The sequence below is a fragment of the Manis pentadactyla genome, chromosome 10, assembly GCF_030020395.1.
Source record: "Manis pentadactyla isolate mManPen7 chromosome 10, mManPen7.hap1, whole genome shotgun sequence".
Lineage (NCBI taxonomy): Eukaryota > Metazoa > Chordata > Mammalia > Pholidota > Manidae > Manis > Manis pentadactyla.
The window spans coordinates 126700494-126716202 of record NC_080028.1 but is presented as its reverse complement, the minus strand read 5'-3'; the positions used below and the strand labels follow the sequence as shown (position 1 = coordinate 126716202).

General features: G+C 55.7%; 1 protein-coding gene across 3 annotated transcripts in view; it reads left to right on the top strand.

Annotated features, from left to right (window-relative positions):
• Positions 1–15709, top strand: part of SRL (sarcalumenin) — a 32849-nt gene that overhangs the window by 13223 nt on the left and 3917 nt on the right. For 2 of the 3 annotated variants that reach the window (XM_036920446.2, XM_036920447.2), the window contains exons 2-6: positions 7984–9057; positions 10109–10210; positions 11021–11116; positions 14039–14155; positions 14852–15085. In XM_036920446.2, the coding sequence (XP_036776341.2) occupies positions 7984–9057; positions 10109–10210; positions 11021–11116; positions 14039–14155; positions 14852–15085 (1623 nt within the window). The remainder of the gene's footprint in view (positions 1–7983; positions 9058–10108; positions 10211–11020; positions 11117–14038; positions 14156–14851; positions 15086–15709) is intronic. The other variant, XM_036920448.2, reaches the window with a different exon arrangement.

Here is a 15709-nt window from a genome sequence, read left to right as displayed (position 1 = left end):
CTTGGGCACACGGGGTCAGAGGTGTCTGGGACATCGGGAAGCCAGAGCTGGCAGAACCCTGCATGAAAGACCTGGTGGGGGGTTCCAGAGACCTTGTGTTTACGTCTGGCTTTGTCCCAGCTCACCAGGCGACTTCCCGCAGGTGCTTTTCCCTCTCTGGGCCTTGGTCTCCTCATCTGTGAAGTGAAAGAGTGGAGCTACTCATTTCTAGGGTTTTTTCCCCTCATTTTACAAGGCTCTCATGCAAAAATCACCATAAGGCTGAATAACAAGAGGTTTGGGGTCATGAATGGGAGGGCCCAGAAGTACAGTCTATCTGTTGTGAATTTGGTGAAGCCCTTTGGGAGAGAAGGTGGAAAGACTGTCATCTTGGTGTCTGGACAGCAGTTTTTCTGGAGGGATCTATGGGCCAGGGTACACAGGGTGGAATATTCACATGTTATTGCTGTCCCAGCCTCTGCCCTTGGCTTGACCTTCCTCCATAACCACTAAGAAGACTTGGGGACGGGCTATTTCTCTGGTCTTCTTGGAAGTTGGGGGTGAGATCTGCTAAGGACATGGACACCTCACTGCTGGGCAGGTGTTGGGGGGACGTGACATCTGTAGCAGGGCGGTTGGGCAGCCTGTGGTGGTGCAAGACCCATGCGCAAGGCCCTTCAAAGCTGTGAGGACATGAGCTCCGTTTGCACCCTATTAGGACAGGCAATTAGAACACTTCTGAAGGGCTTGCTGTTTGGTCCCCTTGTCATGAGGACAGGCCGCCAGCCTCCAGTGACCTCTCCAGTGGTTGTATTACCACTTCTGAGAGCTGTGAAGGGCCTTCCGTCATTCTGCCTCCAGTCAGGGCCTCTCACATGTTCTCAGACACATGTAGTCCTTACAAGCAGGCCCATGTAGACAGCCCCCCGAGTGGTGTTCTCACTGGGGCAAAGTGCAGCGTCACCTCACCTCAACAGTGATGGCAGGGGTGTGGGAGACAGGGGAGAGAGGGGAAGCCTGGCGTGGACTGGGGAGTTTTGGTGGGTCAGGGCTGGCTGGAGGTGGGAGTTACTGACCACAGAAGTTAACCTGGAGCTCAGCAGGATGGCATCTGGGCCCAGGAGGTGTTGACAACTAAGGGCCATTCCTGCCCAGGCCAGCTGGAACCTCAAGGGGACGGCAGGGCCACCCTCAAGGTGGCCACAGCTCGCCTGAACTGCTTCTGGCTGGGAGAAGGGAAGGAGCCACAGGCAGAAAGACCTCTCTTGGCCCACGGACTGACCCCCAGAAACGAGGGCCGAATGCAGGAGAGTGGAGGTGAGCCAGCTCGGTGCTTGTCCAAAGCTGGTTCTGTCTTGGCCCACTCAGTGAACTTGAGATTTGGCCTGGCATCTCTGCTCTTCTAGGAAATTATTATTATTATAACTGACATTTGTAGACTGCTTTTAAACATCATCTGATGCTTGAAATGCCCTGAAGGGGTTGGCAAAGCATGTGTTACTCTCCACATTTGATGGGTGAATGGATTTGGGTGCAGGAGGAGTGAGGAGCCGAACAAGGTCATACTGCGTCTCAGTGAGCAGAGACCAGCTCTCCTGACTTTGAACCACATCCAGAGAGACCTGTCTGCCTCTGGGTCTCATGGCAAAGCAAAGACCTGAGATGTCCCGGTCGAGGCTGGGGAAGGCGTCAGGTCCCATTTCCCAAGCTCAGGAATCTAGCAGACTTCCTCCCGCTTCCCTGGTGTGAAGATGAGGGCTGTTTGGTGTCATTGCTCCCCAGTGGCAAGCCCATGATGGCTCTGACCTGACCCCAAGCCGTGCATCCTGCTGGGAGCTAGGGGAGCCACCCTCCTCCGGCTCCTGGGGCATCTCTCCCTGCCTGGTCCCCCTGAGGTAAACCATCAGCCTTCTGAGAGGCCGGCTTCCAGTTCCTGGGGGACATTCTGCCTCTTTTAGTGGGGAGGTGGGAGTGAGGGAGCCAGCCACCTGCTTCGGTCTGTCCTGGAATCCAGCCTGCGTGCCCCCCTCCTTCCCTGCCATCTCCTGCCTGGCTTAGCCCTTCTGAATGGAGGACGTATCGCCCAACAATGCCTACAAAGCTTTCTGTTCCCTGAAGGCAGGGCTGATCCTAGGAAAACTAGATGCTCCCCAGAGTGACCTTACTTTTATAACTGCGTCACACCCAGGGGTTGGCCGTAATGTCTTGCCTGTTTCAAAGGTATTTACCTTTCAAAGGTGAGTGCTGCCACCCAGTCATGGATCCTCCTCTGGGCGCCTGTGACAAGCAGGGGTCTACACAGCAGCTGTGGGATTGTGAGCGATTTCTCTCTATACCTGCCAAACCCAGAATTCCCAGTATTAAGGGTGAGGAGGGCAGTGAAGCTATTCTCTCAGTTATCTGGGCTTGATGGGTTAAAGACAATTGTCTTGAAGTCTTAAACAGTCCTTTTTAAAGGGAGGAGAAAGGGTAGATGTGACATGGCTGTCCTGAGGCCGACTCACCCTCTCATTCTGGAGGGACTGACCTGGTGCCGGGAAAGTGCATGAGACGGAGCTGGTGGAGAGCAGGGTTCTAGAACCTGACGGCTGCTAGCTAGCTGGACTAGCCCTGTGGCAGGGGACAATTGTGTATCAGAGTTTTAGGATCCTGATTAATGAAATCAAGCTGGTTGGTCTAGCAGGTCCTTTTTGACCCCAATCCTATGGTTCTGTCTGATTGGTGCCTTTGTTACTGTGTCCTATCTGCTGGGTGAGTCATTTTGGGGCAAGAGTCCAGCCAGGGGCAAGCTGTCCTGGTGGGATTAACCTTGACTTTAGGAGCTTCGCCAGGAGGTCAAAGAACCTTCTGAGAATGGCTGCCTCATTCGCTGCACCCTCGTCCCCTTGTCCCCTCGTCTGGGGAAAATTGGTGAAGGTTGGTGGTGAGGGAGAGAGTCTTGGGGTCCTGGGAGGATGTGGGCGTGTCCTTTCAGGGTCCTTTTTGGCATCGGCATCGGCAAAGCTGTCTGAAGGCTCATCCAAGTGCAGGAACAAGGGGCCTGAGTGGTGAACATTTACTCTGTAAATGAGGTCAAGCAAAAAATGTGATGCCCAAGGAGGTCTTTGACCTTGGGCCCAGTCCAGGAGAGCACAGAGATGAGATCTAGAACATGGGAGGGGCCAGTCTGGTGCTCTGGCTTCATAAGCTCTGTTTCTGAAGTGCTCTGAGCTGCACTTGAGACACAGTCCTGAGATGTCCAAGTGTCTGGGCAGAGAGCAGCCTGGCGAAAGACGTGGGGCTCCCTGGACAGCAAGACTGCATTTCTGACTCCTGGGGACAGACGTGTCCAGGAGGAGAACTGAAAAGTGACTGTTCCCTGGGACTTTATTACTTAACGACTCGTCTGCATAACTGTATGTAACTGTCAGAGATATTTTACCTGAGTGTGACTTTGGACTCAATGGCTTCAGTTCAAATGGATGGGAAGTCATGTGGGGGAGAAACCTGGCGGAACCTCAGAAATGTGTGCCACGGAGACCTGGACAGGCTGGAATTGGATTATGTTCTGGTCTATGGACCAGGTGGCTCCAAAGAGGTCAACCAAGCCAAAGCTCTCGGGTTCTGACCTCTCTTCTCCCAATCTCCAGTTTCAACTTCGAGACAGACTTCCTGACCGCACTGTGGATGGCTCCGAGCAGTGGTTCTCAGACGTCAGTGTTCATAGAAACACCTTGCGAAACCCCCAGACTCCTGCTGACCCAGCCCAGAGGCCGGGCATCTGTGCTCGGGAAGCTCTGCAGGTCTTGGGTGCCGCCTGCACGTGGGCCAGGGCCCTCTGCTCGTTGCCTGGCCCGAGCTCTAAGCCTGTCCCTGGAAAGGCTTGTTAAGCAGACAACTTGGCTTTCTGTGACCACTTCTTCATTTCCAGAGAGGTTAATAGTCCCTGCTTTCCCTGCCTCAGAGGACTGACTGCTGGGAGGCTGGAGGAAGACGGGCGGGAAACTGTTTTGGGAAGTGTGGAGCTCTGCACGAAGGCAAGATGTCGGCTAGCTCAGCGCCTGGCACGTGTCAGTCAGCAAAGTGAAAAGATGCTCCTCGGGGTCGGAGAAGGTGATCAAGAGGAGCCTAGAGGGATGTTTAGGAAGAGGCGGGGGCAGCAGGGGCTGTGGTTGCAGCCCTCCTTAGGCAGTGGGACAGACAGACCCAAGGACAGCTGCTGGACAGGAAGTACAAAGGGGGTGGCTGGACACCAGCTCCTTCCTCCCCCCTCCCCCCCCTTGTCCTTCCCTGGAACCCCAGCACTACATGGGACAAAGTTCGCACACGAATGGGGGGCAGAAAGGACTAGGGACCGAGGGCTGTGAACCTGGGCTCTGCCCCAGCCCTACCCCGACCCCGGGCACGTCTCTGAAGCTCCCTGGCTTGGGCTTCCTCTGCAGTCGGACTCATCCCAGCGCTCCGAATCCCTGTGGGAAGTGTTTTGGAATGTGTTAGGAGCTGGGGGAAAAGGTGTTAGGGGTGGGGAGAAGAAGGAGGGGCTGAGCCTGCTCCCCGCTGAGGCTGTGGGTGAGGTGAGCAGTGAGTAGCAGAGAGACTGACCCCCCAGGGAACGGCTGATGGCGGAGGGAGTGTCAGCGAGAGAGCGGAACCGGCTAATGCCGTGCTCTGACGGCATGAGTGGGTCCGGGGCACCAGCCTGTCAGGCACACGGGCCTTCCCGTGATCTCCGGGGCTGAGCTGGGGGCTTGCTATTCACGTAGGGTGATGTAAGCACCCAGGCCTGTCCAGGGCCAGGGCGGCTGGCTTGGCAATGGCACATACAGTACAGGACTGCGTGTCCTGGGAGAGACCAAGGCTCCTCTCACCAGGTTCCCAGCCTATGCAGGCTGCCCTGGTCCTCTGCCCTCCCTGCCTCCTCCGCCAGGCCCAACAGGGCGCTTCAGCAAGATGCTAGGGAGGTCAGGGAGTGGGGGAACACACTGGGTCTGATTCTGTGGACTTGAACGGAGTTTAATGGAGGCTTTTGCAGCCTCTGCCTGCCTCCTGGAGAAGGGATTGGGCCCAGTGGCACCGCTGCTTCCTGGGGGTTGATCTGGGGACCTAATGGTACATCTTGTTTCACTGAGAGACTTTCTGTCGGGGAAGTTATTTTTGGCCTGGGAAGGAAGGTGCAGGGTGAAGGTCACAGGTCATGAAGTCATCACCCTCCATCTTTTCCACCCCAAATTCCTTAGCAGAAGGTCAGGGAAAGCTTAGCACCAAGAGGTACAACAAGGATGTACTTGTGTACACACACGTGCACACACCCGACTGCCCGTCCAGGGCCCAGGAGCGAAATGCTCAATGATGCGAAGGTCATGGTAAACCCCCCAGTCTCCCTTGGGACTGTGAAAACCCTCTCACTGCTACCAGGAATAGGGGGTGCTTGGAGAATACTAGAAATGCCACAGATCAGGCCCAGAGTGCACTTAATCCAGTGTCATCACTGTTATTGCCATCACCACCCTCACCACCACCACCGCCACGAACACCACCGTCACGTCACACCGTCACCACCATTACCATCACCACCACTACCGTCGCCACCACGACCACCACCGTCACCACTACCACCATCGCCATCACCACCACCACTGCCACCACCACCACCACTATCATTACCATCATCACCACCATGACCATCACCATTGCCGCCGCCACCACCATTACCATCATTGCCACCACAATCACCACCACCACCACCGTCACCGTCACCACCACTGCCACCATCACCACCATCAACTCATTCAGAACCTCTGAGGAGGGGGACCAAGAACGAGGTGGCTCCAATATGCATCCAGTACTGAGAACCACTGGTTCAGAGGCAGTTCTGTCGGGGAGTGTAGACCAGTGCTCTCAAACTCTGATGCGCACCTTGGCATCTTGTTGAAATGCAGGTTCTGATTCAGGGGGTTTGGGCTGGGGCCCAGGAGCCTACATCTGCCCCAAGCTCTGCTGAGGGTGCCTGGACCACACTGGGGAGCATGGGTGGAGAACCCCACTACACCTGTGTGGAGTCAGGCAGTCTCCTCGCAGCTCGAGGTACCATCTGTGATGCTGAACAAAGCTTTCAGTGTCTCTGATTCCAGTCCTTTCATCTGAAGAACAGGGTAAGAGTAGGATTTGTTTTACAGAAGCAAGTCAGACTAAACCGAGTAGGATCAGTAAGTCAGTGTTCTATGCATGTAAGGTCTTAAGCATTGCTTGGCACAATGAATGACTGTACAAGTGCACCTCATGGGATGTGTACTATATCCATCCTCCTGCTCAGATGACTGTCAGTCTCCTTGAGTTAAACCAAGTTCCTGTCACAGATTTTTCTCCAGAGGGTGGGGGGTGGTAGAGATGCAGGCAAAGGGGTCAGGACGTGCTGGTATTTAGGTGTTCATGAAAGACAATTTTAATGAGTAACTTCCAGTTCCCCCACTAAGGTACCAGGAATTCTTATTGTACCCGAATCTCACCGCAGACCTCCCATAGCACTTCCCTGGGTCAGGCAGGGCTCCAGACCTGGGAGCACAGGAGGATCAAGCCTTGGTTTCTGCAGTCTGATCTGAGCCTGGAGAGGGCTGCACAGGGCAGGGCCAGATGCCAATGGGAAGGGGGTCCCCTGTGCTCCCCTAAACTCATGGAGGGCTTGGATGAAGAGTGGGCAGTTCTGGGTTCCACTCACCCACTAGCCGCCTGGTGTCTTGGGCAAATCAAAGACTTTCTCTAGACAGTCAGAGATGTGGGTGACAGTGACAAGAAGGTTGACATGAGGCCATGAATGGCATCACACTGGTGTCAGGGCTCCTTCATAATAAAGGTGCCTGGACTCCCACCCTTCTGAATTTGATGGCAGCCTGCCTCTGGGGACTGATGAGGAATATCTGTTCCTGGCCCCTAGAAGCTGCCTAGCTATCGGGGAACAAGGCAGGTGGGTACCCCAAGGCAGAAGGAGTACCCTAAGAAGTGGCTTTTCTTTGTGGGAGGCAGAGATGTGAGTGGCAGGCTGTGGCTGCTTCCTCAGAGTCCTCGTGCATCAAGGGGGCCGCTGGGGGCAGTCTCAGCTACCCCAAGGCGGGGCGCCTGTGGGCCCCTCACCCCACGTGCCTGCAGTGCCGCGCTCCGTGGGCCTCCTCCTTAAACAAGTCCCCACCTGGGTGGGAGAGGATAGGTCTAGACCTTTCTGCTCTCCCCATTTTCCAAGTAAATTACACTATTCCTGGTCGGGGGTCCCTGGTACAGACTAAACCCCTACCTGCTCTCTCCTGCTTTGTTCTCCTTGTGCCCTCTGCCCTCCAGGGAAAGCTGTCAACCCTTAGAAGGGGATCCCCGTTGGGAACAGGTTGGCTAAGGTCACCAGGAAGTCCTGGCCCTGCCTATTTTGACATCTGCTTCTCAGGCCACATCCCCCCTGATCTAAGTAATGAGGCCAGCAAATGCCTGCCCTTAAGGGGATGGAGTTGGATGTGTGACTTAATAAGGCTGAGAGCCCTGAGTAATCCCCCAAGTACTTTGCTGTGTAACCTAAGATGATCTGGCCTGCACACACGCGTCCACTCCTTTGCTGATAGAAGCATAAAAAGCCTGCTGGTTTCTGCCTCTAGGAACTGGCCTTCTTTGGGAGGATCTTCTGGTAGCCAGGCTGCAGGTGCCTGCCACAAGGTTGAGGCAGGACTGGAAGGGACTCAGTGGGGAGGCTGGGGAGTCAGGGCCAGGGGTGGGGCTCCCCAGTGGCTGGCCGCCCACCCCCTTGGTGATGGACAGCAGGTCTGTAACTCCCTGAGCCACGGTTCCCATGTCTTGGGGGGAGGCAGGATAATCCCTCCTCTGCTTGCCACACAGGGCAGTTATGGAGACCAGGGAGGGGGTGCCCCACCACATGCCAGGTCCACACCTCCCTCCTGGAGGATGGGAACTAGGTTGAGTTAGACTCTTTTGAGAAGCTAAGCCAGTGCCAACCCTGTGAAACTGACCAATCGTGTTCTAATCATTTAGAACTGCAAGTTTCTGCTTCGGGTGGCACAGAAGATGTTGGCAATTTGTTGGAGAATCATTTCTCTGCTGGAGATGCAAGTCTAGAGGAGAAGGAAAGGGCGCTTTATGCAGAGGCGGCCCCTCAAGAGAAGAACCTGCTCCTTCACTCCCCAGATGGCAGGGAGGCTGAGAGCTCAGAGAAGACTTGTGCTGGGGCCCCCACCACCGGCCTGGGCTCTGACCCCGAAGCCAGTCCCTCAAATGCCTCAGAGTCAGCTGGCTCTGGAGACTCTGCAGGGCCTGGGCAGGAAGAAGTGGGCCCACCAGGAGCCAGTGCGCTCCCTCCAGGAGGGGCCGGGGGTGCTGGGGAGGAGGGGGTGCCAGAGCTCGGTGTGGGTGAGGGCCCAGGACAGCAGGATTCTGGGCTCGGGCCCCCTATAAAGGGAGCTGCCAGGGAGGAGTCAGGACAGGCTGGGGGTGATGTGGTCCCCGAGGAAGCTGAGGAGGTCGCCGAGGACCGCCCTGAGCAGGGAGTGGCTGCAGGGACCCCAGAGGCTGAGGTGGAGGGGCCCTCTCCCAGCGAGCAGGCTGAGGAGGCCCGAGCCCCGGAGACAGGAGGGGGGCGCGGCCCAGGGCCTGATCGGGAGCCAGAAGGACCGGCTGGAGTCTTGGGTGAGACCGGGGAGGAGCCTGAGGATCAGGGGGCGCCCCAGCCCAGCCCAGCCTCAGAGGCCAGTGCAGAGACCGGGGTTGCGCAGGGCTCCGAGGTGCGGGGCAGCCCGGAGGACCGGCCCCCAGGAATGCTGGAGGAGGAGGAGGGCTCCCCCTCCTCTGAAGAGGAGAGTGGTGACCACAGCGAAGAAGAAGGAGGAGGGGTTCCGTCCCAAGAAGAATCCGAAGAGGACAGCGGTGACGGGGCTAGTTCAGAAGAGGCAGGGGACACCTCCGAGGAGGCGGAGGAGTCCCAGGAAGCAGCAGGACCCACGAGCCCTGGGGCTGCGGGGTCCCAGCCGGGCGTGGAGGAGTCCAATACAAGGCCTGAGGGGGCCGAGGCCCAGGATGCCGAGGCAGAGGAGCCCCAGCGGGGCATTCTGGGTAGGGACTCCTGGAATCGTGCACCTCGGGCAGCCGTGTTTTTCCCGGAGGACATGTATGCAGGGGGACAGGGTGGGGCGGGAGAGCCCCTGCTGCCCCCGGCTTGCTAGGTGGAGGACCCGTCCAGGCAGCCTGGCCCACAGGAGCTCTCAGCCACTCTACCCGCCTGTGCCCAGCTTGGGGGGACACAGCGAGAGGCCGCACGGTGGAGGGTGCAGAGGAACCTGGTTCCTTTGGAGTCAGGCCCTCAGAAGCCTGCTGGTTAGGGGCCCTCCATGCATTTTGACACAGGGCAGTGCCTTAACCAAGGGACAGGAGATCTGGTGGCAGGGTTGGAGGCCCCATGGCGGGCTGATGGAGAGGTGTACAGGTGCACTGGGGGGGAGGCGGGCAGCTGGGAGCCAGCTGGGGTCTGCCCCGAAGACTAGGCTACATCAGGCCCGGTGAACTGGGGCGGGTGCAGGAGCATACTAAGAATCAGGCTGGCTGTGGCACTGATGGCCTGCAGATGTCCTCAGGATGGGGGGCGGGTGGGGGGGAGAGCAGAGCCCTCGGGCGACACTGGAGCTGTATGGCATCCTAGGGATGGCCAGCACTCCCGTGACCTCCTCCACCAGGGACACTGGCCTGGACCGAGAGAGACGGCCTCTAGGGGAAGGGCCTGGGGGTCAGCCTCTGCTTTCCAGTGTGGCTTCCCCCCAGGTTTCCTTGCGGATCTGAGTCCCCATACAGCTTGTCAGGTATTTGCGCACTATGGTGGTTTCGGGCACCACTGCATTCCCAGCACAGTGCTCCTGCCTGGGGTGCAGCAGTTGCTCAATCAGTATTTGTGTTTTGAATACATAAAATGGATCATGGAGCTTAATTTAACGAGGTTGAGTTTAGATTTTCCAAGTCCCTCCCTCCTAGAGACCGAGCTCCGTCCGGTTGAACCCTGCAAGCCTGCGTTCAGCACTTCCTCCCGGCCCTGGCCTTGCCTCCCGTGGAGGGGCCCTGGGGCCTGGCTGGCTCTCGGCTTTGCCCTAACCCCGCTCTCTGCTTCTCTCCCCAGAGGAGGCGGAGGATGGGAGTGAAGAAGCCCCAGCGAGGGACCGCTCCCACATCGAGAAAACTCTGATGCTCAATGAGGACAAGCCAGGCGATGATTACTCTGGTGACCGGGAGAGGAGCGCCCGGGGCTGGGGCCCAGCCAGAGCCGGGTGGGGCCGCGAGGCCTGGAGGCGCCCCAGGGAAGAGACCCCTGGGGATCCCGGAGCAGCACCAAGCCTGGGGGTCTGGATTGGTGGGGAGGAGGAGGAAAGGCCATCCCAGCATAGGGGCCACTGAAAGGGTCAGGGGCAAATCCCAGTGCTGCTGCCCGGGCATGGCCCAGCTGCAGAGGGCACCTCGGGGCGGGGCATGGACAGCCTGACTCTGGGCCCCTTCCTCTTTGTGCCTCCCACTGGGGCGGGGTGGGGTGGGGCTTCCAGCCTCGCTCCTGAGTCGCTTTTCCCTGGAGCCATGCTCTCCCCAAGAAGACACCTGGTATGTCTGAATCCTCCCAGGGGCGCCAGGGAGTGTGGTGATGGGTGAGGGGCCAGGGTGACCGTCCTGTAGGCCTGCTCAGCACAGGGCTCCTTATCCGCCAGCCTGGGGCAAGCCCAAGTAGGGGCGGGGGCAGAGAGAAGGAGCAGAGGTCCTCATCTGCCATAGAAAGGCCTCAGCTGCAGACTGGGACAGGGCTTCAGGACAGTATGGAGGAAGGGGGTGGGCAGAGGGTTAGAATAAAATTGAAAAGTTCAGGAGGCTTTGGAGAGGGGAGGGAATGCCTTCTGCTTTAAAGGAGAGGCTGTGATGTGGACCAGCTCCCTCTGGGAATGCTCACGTTTGGCACAGTCCCATCAGGCAGGGCCAACACTGCTCTGGGGCATGAGCGGCTCCAAGCCCTGCCTGATGCTTTCCCTCCACCCTTCTTTGCTCGCAGTGGTGCTGCAGAGGCTTCGAAAGATCTACCACTCATCCATCAAGCCCCTGGAGCAGTCTTACAGATACAATGAGCTACGGCAGCATGAGATAACAGGTACGCCTCGTATCTGAGGGTGGGCCAGCACCTGCCACCTGGCCACACTCCCTGGAGCTCTGGGTGCTGGGTGAGCAGGCGGGCAGCTGAGCTCTCCAAGTTCTCCAAAGTGGGTGGAGACCTGTTACCCGAACCAGCCTTTCTCTGGGAGCACGCCTCTCGATTGGCATGCGGTCTCTCAGAAAGCGCTTCCTTCATTCCTAAGCTGTAGTGCAGTTCTGGTTCCTGACACCGAGGAGGGCCCACCAGGGTTCCCTTTCACTGCAGGTCATGTCTCATTACTGCTGGGCCTGTAATCCTTCCCTCCTCCTCACTGCTTCACCTGTTAGCTTCCCTTGGGGCTGCACTCTTTGAACAACTAATATTCAACATCATAAAGATAAGGCACAACTTGTTGCTGAAACAAGTTTCAAATAGTGCAGAATAGCATAAACCGAAATACAAAAATCCCCTTCTTGGAATATTCCCAGCTTCTCTAGTTCCACTCCAGGGACACTCACTGTTTCAGTTTTCCCTGAACACATCCAGACGTTTCCCTTGCACACAGGTGCATCCGAGCTTCTCTTTCCCTGTTGCCTCTGCAAAGATGGAGTCACACAACCGTGTGTGTGGCTGCACCCTGCTTTTCTGATCCTTGTGTGAATGCACCACAGCAGATAACCACTACCCTACCTGTGGTCAACCAGGCTCTTGCTTCGTTCCATTTTTTAAAATATTGCAAACGCTACCATAGTCATGACATATTTCCTTCAAATATATTTGTAGAGTATATTTATAACAGCGGAATGCTGGAATTAAACATTGTGATACTTGTTGCCAAATCGCCTGAGGCTGCACCAGTTTGTACCCACAACAGCATGTGAAGTCCTCATTCCCCACAGCAGTGCCGTTTCTAAGTGTTAGCCGTCTCCGAAAACTGTAACAGTGGTATCTCATTGTTGTTGGGATGGTCAGGGGTATTACACATCTCTTTGTGTTAATTGGCTGCTTCTATATTATCTCCTGTGGGGCTCTTGATTGCTATAAAGTGGGTAGGGTATTCTGGGGTGCATGTTATGCCTGCTTTACAGAGACATGCCGGTCACCCAGGACCACACAGCCGGGCCCATGAGCTGGAGCTCTGACTGCCTCAGAGGGAATGCCTGTGTCAGGATTCAGCCCTACTGCTCCTTGCAAGCCTAAGGGCAAATGATCCTCTTTGCTTCATGGGGGGCAGCGGGCACAGTGTGAGGGTGCAGCCTTCCAGCTGTGTTCCTGTCCTCCACTCTTGCTTTCTGCAGTAGCCCTCAAGACCTAGGCTTGGCCCAGCAGGCTGAGGGCTGCCCGGGGAATGGTGCTCTGCAAGGATGGCTCCTCACTTCTTTCCAGGCTTGGCTCTTTCCTGCTTGTTTCTCCAGTGCCGCACCTCCATGCCTTTGGGCAGCCTCCTGTGTAAACTCACTCCTCCAAGGCTCACCTTCGGCCTCCTGCACATGCCCGTCACGCCTCCTGCTGTGGAGATCTGGAACAGCAGCCCTAGGAACACCCTGTGGGGAGCTGGAAGGTCCCATTTTCCCTGGTGTCACCTGGGCCTGGGTCAAAGGAACCTTTTGTAGGATCTCTGTAGCTATCCCCGGGGACTCCTGCCACCCCCTCTGCCTGCCTGTCCCTTCCAGCCCCCTAGCTAGGGGTTGACAACAAGAGATGCAAGTGACTCATCATGTATAATTACAGGCAAGGAGGACCGAGGCAAGACCATGGCATTGATTTCAGGCAATGTATGTGTGCCCATCACTTACAAGGCATCATCTTGGTCTCCTAGGAATTAACTTCACTTTAGAGAAAGAAGACCCCATCAAGTAGCAAGGTGCAGAAAAAGAGGGATAATACTCCTCTTTGTATACAAAAGATGGGGAATGTGATATTTGCTGAGACAGCTATACTGTATGCATTAACATATATGCAAGGGTAAATAGGGGGTGTTTGGCCTGGGCACCCTGGGCCGGGGATGGGAGACTTTTCTCTGTATACCTTTTTATACTTCTGATTTTTGAATCAAGAAATTAAATACATCAAAGAGGGGAAAAAAAGAGAAAAGGAGAGCCTACTATTTGGTGGCCTGCCTGCAGAGCTCAGGGAGACCAAGAGGTCTGGGGAGCATTAGGGGCTGAATTATGCAGGGCTGGCCCTCCGCACAGGCTCTAAGGCTGCCACTCAGCCACGAGAGCGATGGTGTGACTGTTGCCCACTGGTATGGAAAGCACTGGAGAATTTACTTTTCTTTGGGACTCCAATGGGAGTGGTTCAGGCAGGGTGTCCTCCCCCACACTGGGCCCAGGGCCCAGGACCCACAACTTGCCTAGTCAGTGTGTGGTCCTGGGACTTGGCAAATAGGTCACGTCTTTGGAGGCTAATCTGACAGGGCCCAGAGCCCAGGGTCAGGCTGAGCCTGAGATGGGCTGTCAGGAGGCACAGCTGAGGGGAGGGAGGCCAGGGACAGGCAGGACCCGAGTCCAGACGCCCAAGAGCATGTGAGCCTCCTTAGCCTCCATTCTCCTGTCACCAAGGCCGATGGCAGTTTTCTCCTCTTCCCGCGGGGCAGCTCTTTCCCCCACTTTCTAGGAACTGTTCTCCAGACCTGAACCGGAGGGCCTCACCTAGGGGAGCTCTGGTCAGTGCTGTGGCTTCACTCACTCACTCCTCCTGGTGCCTGTGGGCCAGGAATCCGTGCGAGGCCAGAATGATGTCTTCCACTATCTGTAACTGAGTGACCACACTTCCATAGCAAGAGATGTGCCACTGACTTTTACACACTGTCTGGGCCAGTGTCCAGTTCCAAAGCAGCGAGCTGGACTGTCTGGGAAGCAGCATGAAGAACTACGTCGCTCCTGTCACAAGGAACTTGGTTAGTTCACTTCCCTTTCTAATTCCTGCCTCTCACAGATGGGGAAATCACGTCCAAGCCAATGGTGCTGTTCCTGGGACCGTGGAGCGTTGGCAAGTCCACCATGATAAACTACCTCCTTGGGTTGGAAAACACTCGCTACCAGCTATATACAGGTAACAGTGAGATTTTCCTGTGTATGTCATATGTGAACAATTAAAACATTCCTATGTGTTTTCAGTATAATAATGAAACTTGCAAATGAGAAAACAGCAGCTACGCCCACGTTCACAGTGTTGTTATTCACAATGTCCAAGCAGTGGGAACAATCCAGACATCCCTGATGGGCGGGTGCATGAGAGACACGGTCTTACAGAGGAATGTCATTCAGTCTTAAAAAAGAAGGAAATTCTGAGATATGCTACAATATGAATGGAACTCGAAGACACTATGCTGAGTGAAGTAAAGCAGACACAAAGGGACAGATAATGTGTGACTCCACTTATAAAGGACCTAGCATCGTCAGATTCATAGAGACAGGAAGTGGAGCAGAGGTTACCAGGGCCCAGGGGAGGTGAGCGGGGAGTTTGCTGGGGACAGAGTTTCAGTTTGGGAGATGGATGTGGTGATGGTTGCACAACAATAGGAATGTACTTAATGCCACTGAAATGCACACTTAAAAATGGTTAATATGGTAAACCTCGTTGTGGATATTTTACCACAATTAAAAAAAAAAAAAACCACTAGCTTAGCAAACAGTATCCACTCTGGGTGGCAAAGTCCCCCTGAAACACCGTGCTTACAGGCTGACTATGTGGTAGGCCTCCTCCCCGATGCCTGGCTCCCTGCTAACCTTGTGCGCATGCGTGCAGGTGCCGAGCCCACCACCTCTGAGTTCACTGTCCTCATGCACGGGCCCAAGCTGAAGACCATTGAGGGCATCGTCATGGCTGCTGACAGTGCCCGGTCCTTCTCTCCCCTCGAGAAGTTTGGCCAGAATTTCCTGGAGAAGCTGATTGGCATCGAGGTTCCCCACAAACTGCTGGAGCGGGTCACTTTTGTGGATACGCCAGGCATCATTGAGAACCGCAAGCAGCAAGAAAGAGGTAATTTAGTCTCATTTCTGAACAGCATGTTTTGTCTCAGGGAACTTTTCTCAACAGAGGGTGGGAAGCAGGCAGAGGAGAGGAAATGTGGCCAGCGTGGTCCAAAGCCAGGGGACACGCTCTTCTCTCCCAGCCCCTTCGTGCTGACGTGGTGCCACTTGGTTGTGGAGAGCCTCGTCCTTTTACCTCCCCAAGGACTAGTCTGGTTTGGAGGTGATTTATTTTCCCAAGGGGAGGCTGGTGTCCTCTGTAAGTACCTCCTTGAGGTCCATGCTGGGGCTGAGCTGTCTCTGGGGGACCTGGGCTAGTGGGATCCCAGTCCAAGTGTACATAACTTCTGGCTAACTTGGGTCTGGGTTGAACCTGACCTTCATTCACCTCTTCCTAGTGCCATGGCATGCTTTACCAGGCCTGCTTCAGCATAAACCTGCATTCAGCTTTCTAAAACCCTACATGCCATCAGGTGGCAGGCATTAGGCTGTGACCTGGGCCCTTGAGTATGGCCATGACATGGGCTCTCTGCAGAGATGAGTCATAACAGGGCATTTGTAGGAATATATGACCAGATGGTGGATCTCGTTATCATATAACTCTCATTTTGGTTATAACCAAACCCTGTTTTAT